At 42.6% G+C, this 20459-nt stretch overlaps 1 protein-coding gene across 1 annotated transcript in view; it reads right to left on the bottom strand.

The window, feature by feature from the left end:
- Window positions 1–59: 59 nt before the first annotated feature.
- Window positions 60–20459, bottom strand: part of LOC147035612 (complement factor B-like) — a 155648-nt gene continuing 135248 nt past the window's right edge. The window contains exons 17-18 of the mRNA XM_085845276.1: window positions 18651–18700; window positions 60–701 (exon numbers count right to left, since the gene is read on the bottom strand). Of these exons, the coding sequence (XP_085701402.1) occupies window positions 576–701; window positions 18651–18700 (176 nt within the window). The 3' untranslated portion in view covers window positions 60–575. The remainder of the gene's footprint in view (window positions 702–18650; window positions 18701–20459) is intronic.

Raw genomic sequence — 20459 nt, 5'->3', positions numbered from 1 at the left:
TGAGTTTTAAAAATGAGTGTTTTGAGACTATAAGCAGATAAATACACAAACAAAGAAAATGAAATTTTATTTTCTTAAAATTTATTGAAACCTTCGGCAAATACACATCCAAGGAAGACGTTTATGGCATTCTTAGGAAACTATAAAGCTGTACACATCATCACGTAATCATAAGAACACATTTGTTATATTTTCTGAATATCAACAGTTGCAGTAGTAAGTTCAGTAAGAAATCTCTCCATAGGGAATTTATATGACGTAAGTATATAAATCAAGGGGAGTCACAAAACTTTCACAATCAACATTGATTGATAGAAAAATGGTTAAATTGTTTTCACGTTCAAATACCATAATTGTACTTTTTCAGAGCAAGAAAGATATTGAATGAGATTAACAAGACTATATATGAAAAAAAAACCCAGAAAGTAGCAATGATATTTCTTTTCATAACAACCTTCTGATTATGATTCCAAGTTTGTTTTATTTGCTGTTTTTTTATGTGTAGATCACAAGACATATCAAGCTTGGTGTTTGTCATGTTATAAAACAACCAAGGCTGAACCTGTTCAATCTTATTAGGTGAACTTGATGTCATCGCCAACCGTCTTTTTCACCCAGGACATCATCTTGGCCACGTGCGTGTACAGCCCCAATCGGAATTTTCCATATTTTTGGGAAATTCCAAAGCTTGTGATCCCAAGCTGTTCATCATAAAAATAGTTTCATTTTAAAAGGCAAGAGCGCAAGCATGTTACACACATCTACCTGTTTACACTTTACGTAAGGTCCGCATTTTAAAGACAAGAATTATGATAAGAAAACACTTTACTTTAAATACAAGCTGAAAATTGATGTACTTCACATGACATTTACCAGGCAAGGATGAGGGTGAGTCGAAAAGTATCCGCAATGATTTATTAAAAACTGTGCTGTGTTGACTACATTGCTTAATGTTCTTGCAGGTACTCTTCCGGTCAAAAGTTTTAGAACACCCCCATTTTTCCAGTTTTTTTACTGAAATTTAAGCAGTTTAATGTTTCAATGTACTCTGGAATTAAAGCGTAGAACAAATAAACAATTGCATATAAAAATAGAAATCATGATATCGTTTTGTTGAAAAAAATTTCATCTAAAATTTTGACTCATCAAAGTAGCCACCTTTTTCAGATACAACAGCCGAACAAACATGTGGCATTCTTTCCACAATGGAAATCGAATATTGTTCGGAAAGTTCTTCCCAGCACTGCTGCAGAAGTTCGCACAAATGTGTTGCACTTGCAGGTTGCTTTGCTTTCACCCTTCTGTCCAATTCATGCCAAACCAGCTCGATGGGGTTTAAATCTGGAGACTGTGCTGGCCATTCCATGATTTGAAGCCGATCGTTTTGTTCTTTTCTTCAAAGGTAGTTCTGACATAGCCTGGAGGTATGTTTTTGGTTGTTGTCTTGCTGTCGGATGAACCCCTGACCAACAAGGCGTAGACCAGAGGGTATTGCATGGCACTGCAAAATGCTGTGGTAGCCCTTTTGGTTCAGGGTGCCAGTCACTCTGTGCAAGTCGCCGACTCTGGATCCAGCAAAAGATCCTCAGCTCATCACGCTTCCTCCTCCATGTTTGACAGTTGGTGTCACACACTGAGGAACCATCCTTTCGCCGACTCGATGGTGTACAAAAACCCTGCGTGATGAACCGAAGATTTCAAATTTTGATTCATCGGTCCATAAGACCTTCTTCCAGTTTTTAGTAGTCCACTGGTGGTGCTTCATGGCCCAGGCAAGCCTCTTTTTCTTATTTTGCCATCTTAGCAATGGCTTTCTTACTGCCACTCGACCTGTCAAACCTGCAGCTCGAAGTCTTCTCTTCACAGTTGAAACTGAGACTTCCTTACTTCGACCAGTGTTAAGCTGTGCTTGAAGCTGCTGTCCTGTGAGTTGCCTATCACGCAAGCTGTTGACTCTCAGAAACTTGTCTTCTGATTGTGTTGTGGCTTTGGGTCTGCCAGACCTCTTCCTGTCAGAGTTTCCTCCAGTTTCCAAGTGCCTTTTGATGATGTAGGAAACTGTACTCACCGACACTTTGGCTTCTTTGCAATTTCTCCAAAGGAAAGACCTGCACTTTTAAGGGTTATAATGGTCTGTCTGTCTTCCTTTGTTAATTGTCTTTTTCTTGCCATTATAACAATATACTACTACCTGCAGTGCAATATTGTCCAAATAATGCTTTAGAGGGTGTCACAACACAGTGTTTCAACATTGCTTTTATACAGAAAGAGGGTTTGTAACTAATCAACAAAAGTTGGGACACCTGTAGGCATTGTTTTCATCAACTTTCAAGGCTTAATTTACTTCCATTGCTGCAGAACAGCTGCAGCTGCTAACCCATACTTGTTCCCTGAAAAGAGCCTTTTTTCACAACTCTGAAATTTACATTATTTTTCAGTTTTTGGTAACCTAAACTGTTTGTTTTTTTTTACCTCTGGCAGGTTATCACTTAGCTTTGTACCATTTCAGGTTATTCTCTGGACTTGAACTGCTTCAATTTCAGTAAAAACTGAAAAAAAATGGGGGTGTTCTAAAACTTTCGCCGGTAGAGTACAAGCACGAATTGTCTGTGCCATTGTGAAGCAGTTTCAGCCTTGTAGTCTGGGATCCAAGGCCCATAAATCCAACTTTGATGTGACACCCCTGCTGTAAATTTTTTGGCACATGAATCATGTTTGTGGGGGTGGAGGACACCAGAAAGGTGACTTTGGCAAGTTGGATCGGATTGCGCAACTTCTCCAGGGACGATTTTTTAACTTCAGCTGGCAAATCCCAATATCGAAAAAACTAGGGGTAGGGGAAATGCAAATCCCTGTATCTCTTGAACCCTGCATCTCACAGTAACAAAGTACCACTCATTCTTTTTGGTAGAATGTCCACTTTGAAATGATGTATAACAAAACTTGATTGGATGACCTCTGGAGTCAGGGGAGGTCAAAAGGTCACAGAAAGTAGGTCATGCTGAAAATCTAGGCCTTACATTAAACAAATTGTAATTTTGCTGCCTCATAGTGTTATGATAAAGCAATCCTTCATATTATTATGTTCTTTACATCCCCCTGATGTTTTTGGGAAAGGAAGGTTAGGACTGAGAAACTGTTTGTCTCTTTATTTTGAGTGTATTTGGGGGGTCATTTTTTCAGAAATCCACAAAATTCTGTATTTTCGTAATTAATTATATTTGCGTAAAATTAATATGTTGGTATCATTCATGCTTCCCCCTATATCTACCATAACTTAATGATGTTTTCTCCTTTTTTCACACAGGTACGGCCCTCATATTAACGAATGGCGCCTGTAATAACAGTGAAAGGTAAAGGAAAAAGGACTTTTCTGATCGAAAATGACTTCAAAATGTTTGGTCTGCCAAACAGTATGTGATGACAAGGGGTCTCTGTACAAGCTAACCAAAAGAGGTCTGCAAACATTTAAGAATGCTGTCAAAATCAGGAAAGACGAGGTGCATCAAAGAGTGTGGGGTGACCTTCAGGACGCAGATGATTTCCTGTCAAAAAATTCTCTGTGCCATGTAACGTGTCGCAGTGGGTATACACATAAAAGGTCCCTTGATGATGTAATTACTGCTAAACGGGCAAAGGATGAGCAAGGTTGTGGGGAAACTTCAGAGGGAGCCAGTGAAGGAGACAGAACAAGTTCCATGGATTTCAAAAAGACTTTAAAAACTGTGTTTTCTGTGTGAAAAGTAACGTGATTCAAAAGGGGACAGAACATTGATACTAGTTGGTACAATAGAGAGACACAAATCGATTCATAAAAAGGCAAAGGAACTTTCTTTTTTTTATATTCTATTCAAAATTGATGGTTTTGGTGACCAGTGCCTAGACTTAATTGCAAATGATTTCCGCTATCATGTGAGGCGTATGAACAAGTTTATGAGTGAACGTAGCAAAACTGAAAATAAAAGTCGAGACCCAAATTTGCATGACCAGGTGTTTCAAACACCTCTGTCTGAGGTTACATCAGGACTTATGATTGACAGGCATGTCTATTAGGGCCCTGTCACACCTTGACGTTTTAGCCAGCGTATGGCAAGGTATCAAAATGTATGTAAAACGCTGGCGTACGCTGAACAATTGATGTTTTTTTTAAAGTTTTGGGCGTATAATAACGTGTTGGACGTATGCATAACGTGTTAGTAACGTACACAGAACGTTTCAATCACATATAGATAAATTATACCAATGAATGCTGAGCATGTTGTCGGCGTTCACAACCTATGCCCAACGATAGTCTAACTTATGCATAGCGCGGCAGCGTATCGCCGACGATCACGTGGCGTAGGCTATTAATAGGCTGCGGCTCGATGATTCAAATCATAACCGCACTAGACATCGAAGTGTGAAGCCGCTGTCACACCTTGACGTTTTAGCCAGCGTATGCCGACGTATGAAAAATTTGCCGAACCAAGCTGGCACACGTCAAATACGTTATGGGTAAATTTTGTATACGTTAAGAGCACGCTGGCATATGTCGTAGTACGCTGGCATGCGTCGTCATACGCCGAGTACGTCGAGAAATTTTCAGCAAGTTGAAAATTTCTCGACATACTCGGCGTATGTCGAAAAAAGGAACACACGTTCCGCATACGCTGGCTATAAGTTGTAGGCATGGAACGCGATAGTTGACACATGTCGACACATGTTACTTGTGAGGTACTCATAAGTCGAAACACGTCGAGGTAATGGTTAGCGTCAGTGTTCCAGACTCCCTGTTTTTTTTTTTTCTTCGGTATGACGGTCATGTTGACACTTCGATTTCAAGTGCGGTTATGATTTAAATCGTTGAGCAGCAGCCTTTTAATTATATTATATTATATTATATTATAACCACACCAGAAATCGAAGTGTCAATATCACCATCATACTGAATAAATAAATAAATAAATAAATAAATAAATAAATAACTAACCAGGGAGTCTGGAACACTGACGCTAACCATTACCTTGACGTGTTTCGACATATGAGTACCTTACAAGTAACGTGTGTCAACGATCGCGTAACGTGCCTACAACACGTTACTCATAGGTTAGAAATAAGTTTCGGGTACGCAAAACATTACCTCGACGTGTTTCGACTTATGAGTAAATTACAAGTAACGTGTGTCGACGTGTGTCAATGATCGCCCAACGTGCCTACAACTTATGGCCAGCGTTATGCGGAACGTGCGAGTCACACGCTGGCATACGTCAAAAAATTTCAAGCAAGGAAAATTTGTCTCACAGCTCGGCGTACTACGACGTATGCCAGCGTACTACGATGTATGCCAGTGTACTATGACGTATGCCAGCGTGCTCTTAACGTATACAAACTTACCCAGAACGTATTTGACGTGTGCCAGCGTTTTAGCCAAATTTTTCAAACGTCAGGCATACGTTGGCTAAATCGTCAAGGTGTGACAGGGCCTTTACATTCGCCAGCTTTCAAAACGGTATAATGAAATTTTGAAGCAGCATGGTAATGGCGAACACAGTGAGCTTCATACTTAATGCGTGCACACGAGAGAATAGGAAACAACAACAACAACAACAACACAATACCCCTGGCAATTTGGAATCTGTGTCGTTGGCTATGACTCTTTTGCTTCCAGTTTTTTCTAAACGCTGTGCAGTGTATAAACACGATTGGGTTTTGTTTCTTTCTTGTGAATATTACTTTATGCGTGCACATGAGAGAATAGGAAACAACAACAACACAATACCCTGGCAATTTGGAATCCGTGTCGTTGGCTATGATCCTTTTGCTTCCAGTTTTTTTTGCTTCCGGTTTTTGTCATGGGGAATGATGCATGCCGGGAGATGAAGGCATGGTCGGAGACATGAAAGACCCAAATATCAGACATGGTGTATATTTCCTCCACTGATTTTAATAAAGATATCTCCCGCATCATCAAAAAATAATTTTTAATCGTGATTTACATTAGTTGATCGCTGATCCCGAATCCAGGCCGAAGTAACCGGAAATTGCATCAAAATCATCAGCTGTGTGGCGCTTACATGTACCATGGTATAGTTGGCAAGTATACAGTTGTGAACAAGTTATAGGTAAAGTCAGAAGCGAATGTAAGAAGAATTCTACGTTCGCTTCTAGGCTTTGCCTATTCCATATTACCTCAACATTACGTTCACAACAACTACACCGCCTAGAACAGGATCTCATCTGAAAAAAAGAAAAATCCTCAACATTACCTTCACAACGACAACTACACCGCCTAGAACAGGATCTCATCTAAAAAAATAAATACTAGAAGTGAACGTAGTATTCTTCTTCCATTCGCTTCTGACTTTACCTATAACTTGTTCACAACTGTATACGCAATTTCCGGTTACTTCGGCCTGGATTCGGGATCAGCGATCAAATAACATAAATCTCTATTAAAAATTATTTTTGATGATGCGGGAGATATCTTTATTAAAATCAGTGGAGGAAATATACACCATGCCTGATATTAGGGTTCTTTCATGTCTCCGACGATGCCTTTATCTCCCGGCATGTATCATTCCCCATGACAAAAACCGGAAACCAAAATAAACCAGAAGCAAAAAAAAAAAACGGAAGCAAAAGGATCATAGCCAACGATACGGATTCCAAATTGCCATGGTATTGTGTTGTTGTTGTTGTTGTTGTTGTTGTTTCCTATTCTCTCATGTGCACGCGTTAAGTAATATTCACAAGATAGAAATAAAACCCAATCGGGTTTAAACAACGCACAGTGTTTAAAAAAAACCGGAAGCAAAAGGGTCATAGCTAACGACACGGATTCCAAATTGCCAGGGGTATTGTGTTGTTGTTGTTGTTGTTTCCTATTCTCTCATGTGCATGCGTTAAGTATGAAGCTCACTGCGTTCGCTAATATGGAATAGGCACAGCCTAGAAGCGAACGTAGAATTCTTCTTGCATTCGCTTCTTAAATATATCAAATTAAACAGTCTTTTTGCTATGAAAAAATAAATATTACCTCAACATTACCTTCACAACAACAACTACACCGCCGAGAACAGGATCTCATCTGAAAAAATAAATATTACCTCAACATTACCTTCACAACAACAACTACACCGCCTAGAACAGGATCTCATCTGAAAAAATTAATATTACCTTCACATTACCTTCACAACAACTACACCGCCTAGAACAGGATCTCATCTGCAAAAATATATATTACCTCAACATTACCTTCACAACAACAACAACACCCCCTAGAACAGGATCTCATGTGAAAAAAAAAAATTCGTCAACATTACCTTCACAACAACAACTACACCACCTAGAACAGGATCTCATCTGAAAAAAATTAATATTACCTTCACAACAACAACTACACCGCCTAGAACAGGATCTCATCTGCAAAAATATATATTACCTCAACTTTACCTTCACAACAACAACTACACCGCCTAGAACAGGATCTCATGTGAAAAAATTTCCTCAACATTACCTTCACAACAGCAACTACACCGCCGAGAACGGGATCTCATCTAAAAAAATAAATATTACCTTAACATTACCTTCACAACGACAACTACACCGCCGAGAACAGGATCTCATCTAAAAAAAATTAACATTACCTCAACATTACCTTCACAACGACAACTACACCGCCGAGAACGGGATCTCATCTAAAAAAAATAAATATTACCTTAACATTACCTTCACAACGACAACTACACCGCCGAGAACAGGATCTCATCTAAAAAAATTAATATTACCTCAACATTACCTTCACGATTCAAAGAAGAGGTCAACGATTGACCGTATCCTTGCACTTCGTGTCCTCACCGAACGCAGACGAGAGTTTCGGCAGGGGCTGCTTGCAGCCTATGTTGATCTCTGTAAAGCGTTCGATTCAGTGAATCGGGACGTCCTCTGGAGGATTCTTGGTCTTCGTGGGGTGCCACCAAAACTGATCGATCTGATGTCTGAACTCTCTGGTACTGAGAGTGCTGTGAAGTGTGGTGGTACCATCTCTGACTTATTTCCAGTTGTTACTGGAGTTCGTCAGGGATGTGTACTTGCTCCCACACTTTTCAGCACTTGTATGGACTGGATTCTAGGGAGGATGTCGGAGAGATCAAGTTGCGGTGCGTCATTTGGGAATGTCAAGATCTCGGACCTTGACTTTGCAGATGATGCAGTCATCTTTGCGGAGACTTTAGACATCCTCTTGGGGGCCCTCGAGGTGCTGAATGAGGAGTCGGAGCCGTTGGGATTACGGGTTTCTTGGGTCAAAACTAAGATCCAGGCTTTCGGTGACATCTTGGATGCTGCTGTCCTGTCTGTGTCTGTTTGTGGTGAGGATGTTGAGGTCGTGGAGAGATTCACTTACCTTGGCAGTGATATTCATGTCTCTGCTGGCTGCGAGTCAGAGGTCAATAGACGTCTGGGTCGGGCCTGGGGAGTCATGGACTCACTGGATCATGGGGTGTGGCGCTGCCGGTACCTGTGCGGGAGGACGAAAGTCCGAGTCTTCAGGTCCTTGGTACTTCCAGTCTTGCTCTATGGGTGCGAGACTTGGACTCTGACCAAGGATCTGAGACGGAGACTTAATTCCTTTGGTACCAGGTCTCTTCGGAGAATCCTTGGCTATCGCTGGTCGGATTTTGTGTCCAACGAGCGGTTGCTGAGAGAGACTCGGATGAGATTTGTTACCTGCATAGTCCGTGAGCGTCAGTTGCGGCTGTATGGACATGTGGCTCGTTTTCCTGACTCTGATCCTGCTCACCAGATTCTCTCAGCGAGGGAGTCTCATGAGTGGAGGAGGCCAGTGGGTCGACCACGTGCCTCATGGTTGCAACAGGTTGACCATCATCTCAAGGAGATGGGGATGGGCCTGGCATCTGCCTGGGGGATGGCCAGACGGAGGCCCCTGGAGTACCGGCGGAAAGTGGACGCAGCGACGTGCTGTTCTGGCACATGCTCCCATACCTGACCTGACCTGATTACCTTCACAACGACAACTACACCGCCGAGAACAGGATCTCATCTAAAAAAATTAATATTACCTCAACATTACCTTCACAACGACAACTACACCGCCGAGAACGGGATCTCATCTAAAAAAATAAATATTACCTCAACATTATAGCGAAAGCAGTGAGCTTCATACTTAACGCGTGCACATGAGAGAATAGGAAACAACAACAACACAATACCCCTGGCAATTTGGAATCCATGTCGTTGGCTATGACCATTTTGTTTCCTTGTTTTTTTTGCTTCCGGTTTTTTGTTTTTTTGCTTCCGGTTTTTGTCATGGGGAATGATGTATGCCGGGAGATAAAGGCATCGTCGGAGGCATGAAAGACCCAAATAATATCAGACACGGTGTATATTTCCTCCACTGATTTTAATCAAGATATTTCCCGCATTATCAAAAAATAATTTTTAATCGCCATTTACTTTATTTGCTCGCTGATCCCGAATCCAGGCCGAAGAAACCGGAAATTGCGCATACAGTTGTCAACAAGTTATAGGTAAAGTCAGAAGCGAATGTAAGAAGAATACTACGTTCACTTCCAGTTTTTATTTTTTTAGATCATCATTTTGGCGCCGACATTCAGCTCATTACTTTGAACAATGGAACTCTAATTTATTCCTCTTCTTTGACCACCAAGAAACTTTGTGATGAGGTTGTGGGGCTCAAGGCTGAAGTTGACGAATGCCAACTTTTGCCAGATGATGATTATGATGGTGACAATTTTATTACTAATGTATCAGGTAGTTCATATCCTCTGGCAAAGCACTTGCAGATGGAAATAAAACAGGCTGCAAAAAAAGTTCAGGGGACTGCAATTGAGATTTCTTACAAAGAGGCATCTAATCAAGTTCCTGTAGATTTGTATAATCATTTGGCATGGTTGATAACAAACTGTTATGAAACTACAGATGAAGGGGGAAAGGTTCAGATTCCTGAATACGAAAATGAGAAAGTTCTGAACTTAGCGCAGGATGTTATGGGATACTAAAGCAACCAGCCACTCCCAAAACACATTGGGGTTGGTCTTCATATTCTTAAACAAGCACGGAGCAAAAACCTAATAACAATGATGAAGAGATTTGGAAATGGCATTAGTTATGCCACCACTCAGTGATACCTCACAACAGTGTCAAATTATATTTCTAGGAGAGAAGAGAGGGAAGGAATATTCATCCCAACTAACGTTATTCCTGGGCATTTTACACAGTATGCACTAGACAACTTAAATTTCCATTCTGACACAGAGGATGGTGGCAGCCTTGATGCCACTACCAATATCATTTACCAGCACTGAGAAAGACTTGACGTTGAGCAGGCTGGAATGGTTCTAGTCAAAAAAACAAGGCAATTAACTTTCAATGCACCAGAAAAGTTTGCACCTGTGGACAGTAATCTTGTGCTGAAGGACAGAAAACAAGCCAGATCATTGCATGGTATTGAAATCTGTCAGGGTGATGATAAAGAAAGTGCCACTCTGGCCGATGAAAACATTGTTTGGTTTCTTTTACGGATGTTTCCAACCCAAATGATGACCATTGTAGAAGATAGCGTGTCTATTTCTTCTCCAACTTGGAAGAGTTTCTTCGAACTTAGTGCTGGGCAAGAAGTGCCAAAAACAACAATTGGTTATGGCCCACTGTATCTCAAAACTCCCACAAGTCCTGATGTTGTCAAAACCTCATTGGATTACTTCATGTCAGTGAGCCTTAAGCTTGGGCAACCAAAAACGGTCATCACTTGTGACCAAGCAATCTATGATATAATAAAGGGCTTGGTAGTAAAAGAACCGGAGAAATACAAGGATGTCATAGTATGCTTGGGGAGGTTTCCACATTGCACAAAACTTCCTGGGCTCCATCGGCTTTTTCATGAAGGAGAGTGGCATCGAAGACCGACTGGATTCAAGTGACACCTGCGGGAGAGGCACAGCTAACAAAGTAATGGGTGGGAAGGACTATTACAAGATGGTACGGTACCATTCATGGGTCTGTGAAGCAATGTTCATGCTCAAGTGGGAGTCCTTTGAGAGATGGCTGGCCAAAGAAAATGATTTTGAAGCCCTTTCTGTAGTGTCATCAGTGCTGGAAAATCTGAGAAATGCGCTTGTTATGAAAGACAAGCAGAAAGTTTCGGAATTTGTGGATGAGGTCTTGAGACATCTGGCAACACTAGAAAACCTTTGGAGGGACTTTGAGTGCACATTGGGCATGACAGCTAGATTTTGGAACATGTACATCGAAATGGTACTCATAATCAAGTGATACGTCCATGCCGAGAGGGTTGGCTTGTGGAAGCAGCATTTGCAAGAGGCCCAAAACATGTTGCCATACACTGTATCCTCAGGTCACAGCAAATACATGTCTTGCCTGCCAATTTATTTGAATAAAATGAACAACCTCTCTCAGTCAGCACCAGAAGTGCACCAGGCATTTGAGGCAGGGAACTTTAGTGTCCATGTAACAGAGGGAGGTTTCAATGGAGTTTGGACTGATTTAGCATTGGAACAAACATACAATAAAGAGGGCAAGACAAGTCTGTTCAAAGGAATAACTCAGGATGAGGCTACCCATGAGAAGTACATCAAAACATTGCCAATTTTGACTTCTGTATCAGAGTATGTCAAAGAAATGGTCCACATGGACTGTCCACAGTCAGACCATCATGACAAAATGACCAAAGACGACATAGACAAAGTGATGAAAATCAAGTTGACAGTAACAGAAAACTCCAACTACAACATGTAGGCAAAATGCCAGCATTTTCGAGTTTTGTCCTCGCTGATTCAGGCCAGAATGGTGAGTTGACCAGTGAAGCTCGCAGCTTTTTTGGTGATCTTTATGGCAGAGCAGACTAATACGTCCTTAGATAAACTCCGTGCTCATTTATTTGCTTCCAGCAAAAGGGATCTGCGATCTCTGCCTCCAACTGAAGACGCGTTTCACCGTCACGTTCTAAGATCTCTGCCAGATCAGCCTGTACAAACAGGCCACACTTGCCAACCCAGTCCTTCTTCCACCTGATAAATATGGTTGGTATGTGGAAGATGACAGGTTGCTTCCAATCGTGAAGAAAAAGTCATCAAAACCTGCCATTGCGAAATTGTCTTTCTGCAAATGCAAGAAAACGCCGAGCTGTCTGAGGAACTGCTCATGTGAAAAAGCGGGTGTGCCATGCATCACAGCATGCACCTGCAATGGGGACCAAGATAAGTGTGGACGGTTAATGGGTGAAGACAGTGATGGTGATGAATAAACTTTTCATCCTGTTTACCATGTGTCGTACTCCATAACATAGTACTTTTTCGTGGCTGAGAGTGAATCAGACTTTGCAAGTCCATGTATGCCGTACAGAATTTCCAGCTACTATAGCCCAGACTTTAAAAAATCCATTCAATGGCTAGTATAAGAGTTAGTGTCTATTCCCTACAGTCAGGAGTCCATGAATATCTCACAAATGTGCAGGGAATACATGGATGCGAAAAGCAATGACTCTTCTGCCACCACTGTATCACAGTAACAACACAGTAATTGCTGGACACTTACATCCCCCCCCCCACCCCCCGAAGTTGGGGCTCATGCTGTATCGAATAGACAATGACTGTAACATTGTTTTACCAATGCATTCATATGTTTAGATATTGTGCTGTACAAAGTTTTAGGTCACATTATCAATTACTGTGAAAAAATCTTATGGCATCCAAAACCAAGATTTTGGGTTTTCGGTTTCTGTTTTTTCCACAAATAGCTTAAGAAATAGCACTAAATAGAGTGGCAAGATGCTATTTAATCCTAACCTTCCTTTTTAAAAAAACATCAGAGGCATGTATAGGACACAACAATTTATTATGCCAAGGGTTTTCAAAATAAAATTCTCATAGCAGCAAAATTACAATTTGTTTAATGTAAGGCCTAGATTTTCAGCATGACCTACTTTGTGTGACCTTTTGACCTCCCCTGACCCCAGAGGTCATCCAATCAAATTTTGTTATACATCATTTGAAAGCTGACATTCTACCAAAAAGAATGAGTGGTGACTGTGAGATGCTTTGTTACTGTGAGATGCAGGGTTCAGGAGATACAGGGATTTGCATTTCCCCTATCCCTAGTTTTTTCGATATTGGGATTTGCCGGCTGAAGTTAAAAAAAATCGTCCCTGGAGAAGTTGCGCAATCCGATCCAAATTGCCCAAGTCACTTTTCTGGTGTCCTACACCCCCACAAACATGATTCAAGTGCCAAAAATTTTACAGCAGGGATGTCACATCAAAAGTGTTATTTTGCACATTTTTGGCCCTTGGATCCCAGACTATTGAGCAGTCAGTACTTGAGTCGTTGTAAAGGAGTTAACATGACCGCTCTGCTGGATGTTTGCATCAAAGAGCAGCAGCATGCAGTGACACAAATTTTGTGGGCTGAAGGTGTACCAGGGGTGGAAATCCAATGAAGACTTTCAGCACAATATGAGAACAATGCTTTACCGCAGTGGAGTGAGTACGATTGGATGACCATGTTAAAAAAACGGTGGCAAGAGTGTCACTGATGATGAACAATCTGCATGCCCATCCACATCCACAACCGAATAAAACGTTGAACGAGTCCGTGCCATAATTCTGGATAACTGACGGTTGACTATTGATGTAGTGGCACAACATCTGAACATCAGTATTGTTTCTGCACATTAAATCATCAACAACCGACTTTGCTTTCATAAAGTTTCTACAAGGTGGGTTCCAAAACAACTCACAGAAGAGCACAAGCGCAACCATGTGACAATTTGCCAAAGCCTTTTGAACTGATTTCATCATAAAGAGAATGCTTTTTTGAGACACATCGTCACTGGAGAAGAGACATGGATCCACCATTACGAGCCAGAGAGCACACGCCAGAGTATGGAGTGTAAACATCCAACATTACCAGTCAAAAAGAAGTTCAAACGTCAACCATCGGCCGGAAAAGTGATGTTCACACTTTTCTGAGACTCACAAGGCCAAATTTTGGAACACTATCAAGAGGGTGGCACAACGGTAGACAGTGTCCATTATTGTGAAATGTTCCTGGACCAGTTGAAAACAGCTGTTCGATGGAAACGCTGAGGGCTACTGTCAAAACGTGTTGCATTGTTGCATGACAATGCCCGTCCACCCACTGCCATCTATTCTGTGGAAACCCTCTGGAAATTGAACTATGAGGTGTTGGAGCATCCTCCATACAGTCTTGACCTGGCCCCTTTCAGACTTTCACCTGTTTGATCGACCCAAAGACGCTTTAAGAGGCCACCACTTTGCCAGTGACCAACAAATGAAAGAAGCGGTGCATATATTTTTCATCACTCAGCCAAAAATATTTTTTTCTAAGGGCATACAGAAGCTTGTGAACCGATGGACTGTGTGTTGAAAAGGAGGGGGACGATGTGGAAATATGATGCTCTTGTTCATGCTCAATTGTGGTTATATTATTTAAATAAAAATATATTGAGGATACTTTTTTAACACCCTCATATTTTCAGGTCCCCTGTGTTCATTCGAACTCTAAGTTTTGAACAACTAATTATTGTGTAATATTTAGAAAACTCATGAGATCATTTGCATATCTTTGAATTGAAAATTTAGTTCAAGTCCATAGTATAAGAGGGAGGTTACAGATGAGAGTATTAACATAACAAAGAGTAGGTAACACACACTACACAATACACATTTACATGGAACAGCACTGGACACACAATCCTCTGAGCCACATCTTTACACCTTCCTCTTCACATTTCATCGCTCCTCACCGCATACTACATTACACCTCCTCCTACTACGCACCATTAGACCCAATTCAGTTTCCCTCTCCCTTTTGCCACACCCCATGAATCCTTGCTTTCCCCTGCTGTACCTATTGCTGTGCATTGAAATCCCTTGCTTATTGTACACATGCTTTTCCTCACCCTAGCTTTAAAAATAAATGTGCTTGTTATAAATGTACCCAATTTGTCACGTCCTTTCCTTCATTGATGCAGGATAGTCTGCATGTAGTGAAGCCGGGAAGTTTTACCCCACCGATTGGGTCCTGTTAGCTGGTGCGTACTCGGCAGCTCCGATTGGCTGCACCTGATGTGTAAGTTCACTTGAGTATGCATTGAGGGCAGAAGACCACCCTAGATGTCGCCATCCACAGGTAAGGTACCCACACGGAGTGAAACCCTGCCAGGATTGGCGGTACCAATCGGCGCTCATGGTTGATTCGCAACTTGCCGGCGCGCGGAGTTATCCGTGCTTGGTCGCCTCAGGACAGGGCATTTGAGAGGCACCTGAATGCTTCCCCTCGTGATGAGACTCGAACCCCAGATCCATAACAATATATTATCAGGCATTCCAAATACCCATGTCTTAAGGTTCAACAGTCGTGGCTAGTGGGTAGGAGTTTTAGGACTTTGGAAGTGTGGATACCCGAAAATTCGTTACATCATGACTTCACGGAATGCTAGGTTGAAGCAGTTTTGTTGCAGAAACAGAAACAATCCAATTAAGTGGCACAAAATGCAGCAGCCAGCAGAGTTTGAACCAGAAGGACGCGGCTGTAAAATGATTGATGGGACTCTCGAGATTGTTTGGTTCAAGGGAAACCGATGACATGTATGGGAATTAACATAACTTGAACAACATGCCGATACACTGCATATACGATATACAGTATGTAACGATATACGATATACAGCATGGATGTGAATCTCTCAAGAAATATGCATAAGTCCTTGTTTTATCAAAGACATTGGAAGCTAGAAGAAAAAAAAAACATCAAAAATTAGGATGTAAAGAGACGGTGTTGGGTGTCTTGGGTGTCGCTTCGCTGAGGGGAATATCAACCTTTACTGCAATGGCTAATCGGTGGGGCAAGAACAAAAACGGATTCCTGGGAGATCCTGCCCTCCATGCGGGGATGACTAGCGTCGCAAGGTGGCGTTTGCGGTTTCACCACATGTGCCCACATACCCGTACACAAACCGTCCTTTATTTATTTATTTTTTTGTATCACAAACCTTCCCTGGAGTTCCCTGAATCCACCGTCCTTGGTTTCATTGAAAATCCGTGTTGTTGTTCTCAAGTTATAGCAGGGCAAACAGACAGACACGGCTCATTTTATAATGTAGATGTTCACGTACGCACATGAGAGAAATTTTTGAGGTCAAGTGCCTCCTCCCCTCCGTGAAACACCATGTTGCATCAGTCCGCCACCCCCCCCCCCCAGATGGAGAATACAGTGCAGAGGGGAAGAGAAAAATTCTGACATTTTTGCTTTTGTAATAAATAGATGATATCGTGTTTTCACCAACTGATTTTAAGAGAAAATAAATAAATATTTACTTTCACCCTTTAAAAATCGTGTGAATAAATTGTTATTTTTTTGCATGCCATGTCGAGGATCCTGTAAGAGCTAACACACAGAACATATAACAAGGCAGGAGACAAGGGGTGGGAGAGGGAAGCACAAAATAGTGGGGAGCAGAGACTGGGGAAGGGAAAGGGATGAGGTGGGGCACAAGGGATAAACAAGATGGACACTACAGGGACTTTCAGGAAGGAAAACAGGGAATTTGAAGGAGGTGGGTTTGGGGTGGATTAAAGGGGGGTAGAAAAGATCGTGTTTTGGAAGGGGGAAGATATGAAATGGTGGTGAACAGCTGTTTTGAAGACCTGGAGGGAGGAGTGGGATTGAAAAGAGTGTGGGAGTTTGTTCCAGAGGCGGTAAAAAAAAGAGGAATGAAAGAGTGAAAGTGAGCAGTGATTCTTGAGTAGAGAGTAGAGAGGGAGTAGAGCACAGACAGAGTGGGGGGGGGAGGGGAGAAGGGGTAAGGCCGGATAGGTGACGGTAGAAGACAGAAAGACCACTGACCTGCCTCTGGTGAGAGAGTGAGAGATCCAAAGACGCCGCTTCATCGTGAGAGATACCAATGATCCTAAAAGCCTTGGTTTCAACAGCGTGAAGTCGAGCTAGGTGTGAGGCAGGAGCACCACCCCAGTGGAGAAAGTAGTACCTCATCAGACTGTGGATGAAAGCTTTGTAAATGGTTAGAAGCTCAGGTGTGCCAAGGAAGGACTTTGCACGATGTTGGATGCCCAGTTGGCGACTGGCTTTGGAGGCCAGCTTGAAGATGTGGCTTTCCCAGGAAAGATCGTGGCAGATTGTGAGGCCCAAAAGCTTGAATGAAAGGACTTCTTCAAGGGGATTGTTGAGAAAGTCGAAGGGGGGGGGGGGGGTCCAGACAGTCCTTTCAGATAGGGTGTGAAAGATGTAGTGTAGTGTGAAGAAGAAGATGTCAGATGTAGTGATGTAGATGTAGATTTCAGAGAAGATGTAGTGAGGGTGTGAAAGACATGTTCCAAGTGTTTTACCAGCTTGTGATTTTATCCAGGTCTGCAGAGAGTGAAGAGGCTGCTGCCTGCCAATCAGAGGGAAGAGAGATGGTACAGTAGAGGGTGCAGTCATCAGCAAAGAGTTAAAGAGGATTTTCCAGAGAATCAGAAGGATCATTGATGAAAACCAGAAAAAGCATAGGGCCCAGAACACTGTCTTGAGGAACTCCAACCTGGACTGGAAGAGGAGATGAGAAAATTCCATGAAGAGACACGCTTTGACTGCGACAGGAGAGGAAGTCCACGAGCCATGCGTGGAGATTGCCTTTGATACCATGGTGAGCAGTGTTCAGCATGTCACACCAGATTGAAAGCTCACGCTATGTCCAGGAAGATGGCTCTGATCTCATGTTTGGCATTTAACATGCTGAAAATTTCTCGACGTACTCGGCGTATGACGACGCATGCCAGAAAACTACGACGTATGCCAGCATGCTCTTAACGTATACAAAACTTACCCATAACGTATTCGACGTGTGCCAGCTTGGTTCGGCAAATTTTTCATACGTCGGCATACGCTGGCTAAAACGTCAAGGTGTCACAGCGGCTTCACACTTCGATGTCTGGTGCAGTTATGATTTGAATCGTCGAGCCGCAGCCTTTTAATAGACTACTCCATGTGATCGTCGGCGATACGCTTCCACGCTATGCATAAGTTCGACTATCGTTGGGCATAGGTTGTGAACGCCGACAACATGCTCAGCATTCGTTGGTATAAGTTATCTATATGTGATTAAAACGTTCTGTGTACATTACAAATACGTTATGCATACGTCCAACACGTTATTATACGCCCAAAACTTAAAAAAAACACATCAATAGTTCAGCGTACGCCAGCGTTTTCCATACATTTTGAGACCTTGCCATACGCTGGCTAAAACGTCAAGGTGTGATAGCCCCTTAAGGAATGGGGTCTCGGATCATTTACTATTACCTTTCACGCAGCTAAAAAGGCTTAAGCACAAGAGAGTGATTTAAACAAAAAAAAATCCAACCAATTTTCAAAATTTTCAAAAACTATTTTTTGCCTAAAACACTCCCTGACACTCACTGATAAACCTCTGAAAGTTTGAGAAAGATCTGTTTGGCCATCTCTGAGAAAAATGGCAACACACACAAATCTCTCTCTTATACTCGTAGTTATAGATAGGAACTTAATTGTGGATTACCCTGTATTTGCCACTCTGATCTGTAAAAACAAAATTTAAAGCAAACAAGTTCATACCTGAATCCAGCGAAAATTCTTCTTCATGACGAGTGGTCCACCAGAATCACCTGCAAAGAATTTTTGTCACGTTTTAAAAAATGAAAAATATTGTGAACATCTTGAACTCTCATCTCGAATCTCGAACTCTCATAAACTCTCTCTGGAAGGACCATTTGACAAACCCTCCCATCTACTTTTTAACAATCCTCTTGAAGAAGTTTAGTCATTCAAACTCCTGGGTCTCACTATCAGCCATGATCTTTCTTGGGCAAACCACATTTCAAAGGGGGCAAACCACATTTCAAAGGTGGTCTCCAAAGCCAGCCACCGACAGAGCATCTTCTGTCATACAAAGTCCTTCTTTTACACACCTGAACTTCTGTCCACCTACAAGGCCTTCATCCGCAGCTTGATGGGGTCCTGCTCTCCACTCTTGGCTGGCTACCCTGCCTCACACCTTGCTGAGCTTGATGCTGTGGAAACCAAGGCCTTGAAGATTATTGGAATGTACCGCAATGAAGCTGAGGCTATGGGCCTATCCCTTCACCATTGCAGACAGGTTGGTGGTCTCTATGTCTTCGAGCACCTCTCCTTTCTGGTCTTGCATCCTCTGCTCTTTCCGTGCTTTGCCCCCCCCCCACACCACCCATGTCTCTGCAAATGCTCACAGGTTCCAGCAACAACCTCCTTCTGGTGAAACTTCCAGGATTACTGCTCACCTCCACTAATTTGTTCCTTCTTTTCCCTGCCAGTGGAACCAACTTCCATATCCTCTTCGATCTCATTCTTCCCTCCAGGACTTTAAGACAGCAATTCATCCCCAACCCAAAACCATGATATTGTCTACCTTTGTTAACCCACTGGAATCTTTCCTCTTTCCAGTTTTCCCTTATTGGAGTTTCCTTATGCATCCACCCCATGCATCCTCTCCTGCTCCCATTCATCCCCACACCCATTACTTGTTCTCCATCTCCTTCGATCTTGACCCCCAACTCTGCTGTTGGTGTTTTCCCCCTCTCACTATTGCTCCTTTTGTTTTTGTCTCTACTGTTCCCTTTGCATCCTGTTTTTCGTGTTTTGCGTACTGTTTTTGTCTGTTACGTCCTGATCCGTTCAGTGCACTCACTTTTCCATGAGCCATGACTATGTATACCAAAATAAATTACAAGGTTGGAGATCAAGGCGTAAGCATTGTTGGGTAAATCATCCCAGAATCCAGCAGGGCTTTCAGCTCGGCTGTCACTTGATCCTACAGAGCAACGGGAATGTGGCATGGCGGCTGGATCACTGGGGACACCAAAGGGTTGACTTTGGCTGGTGAATGAAGGCAGAGAGGCAGCCAAGACCATCAAATTGTTACTGCTGCGAAAAAGCAACCTGCAGGATGTCCGTGCTGCATTTGTTGGTCAGGGAGAAGCCAAGCCACATGAAGAGGTTGAGACCCATGAGGTTGGCTCTCTTGTACGTGACATGGAATGGGAAGGCCCACAGAGAACTGGTACCATCATGCACTGGCAGCTGCGGGGAACCCAGGATTTAGAAATTGGCCTGTCCGTAACCGACCACACAGAGCAGTGGAGGGACACTGTTGTGGGAGGTGCAAAAATAACCACTTGTAGGTGTCAAGATTAAACAGTGACACCTTGGCCCCAGTTTCCAAGAGCAAGGGGAGGCAGTCAACGCTGAGGTACACAGCACACATCTTAAAACCAGCCGGGTTCGAGACAACAGTGTGGATTGTGGCCAGTGCTGGGTATGGTTGCTGGGCAGGAGCTGCTGCTGGAGTGGAGCACCACCATCTGGCAAAGTGATTCTGCTTATTGCAGT

The sequence above is a fragment of the Eptatretus burgeri genome, chromosome 1, assembly GCF_056783735.1.
Source record: "Eptatretus burgeri isolate ZD-2024b chromosome 1, Ebu_testis_v1, whole genome shotgun sequence".
Taxonomy (NCBI): domain Eukaryota; kingdom Metazoa; phylum Chordata; class Myxini; order Myxiniformes; family Myxinidae; genus Eptatretus; species Eptatretus burgeri.
Note: the sequence above shows the minus strand (reverse complement) of the source record. Positions and strands in the feature narration are given on the sequence as shown.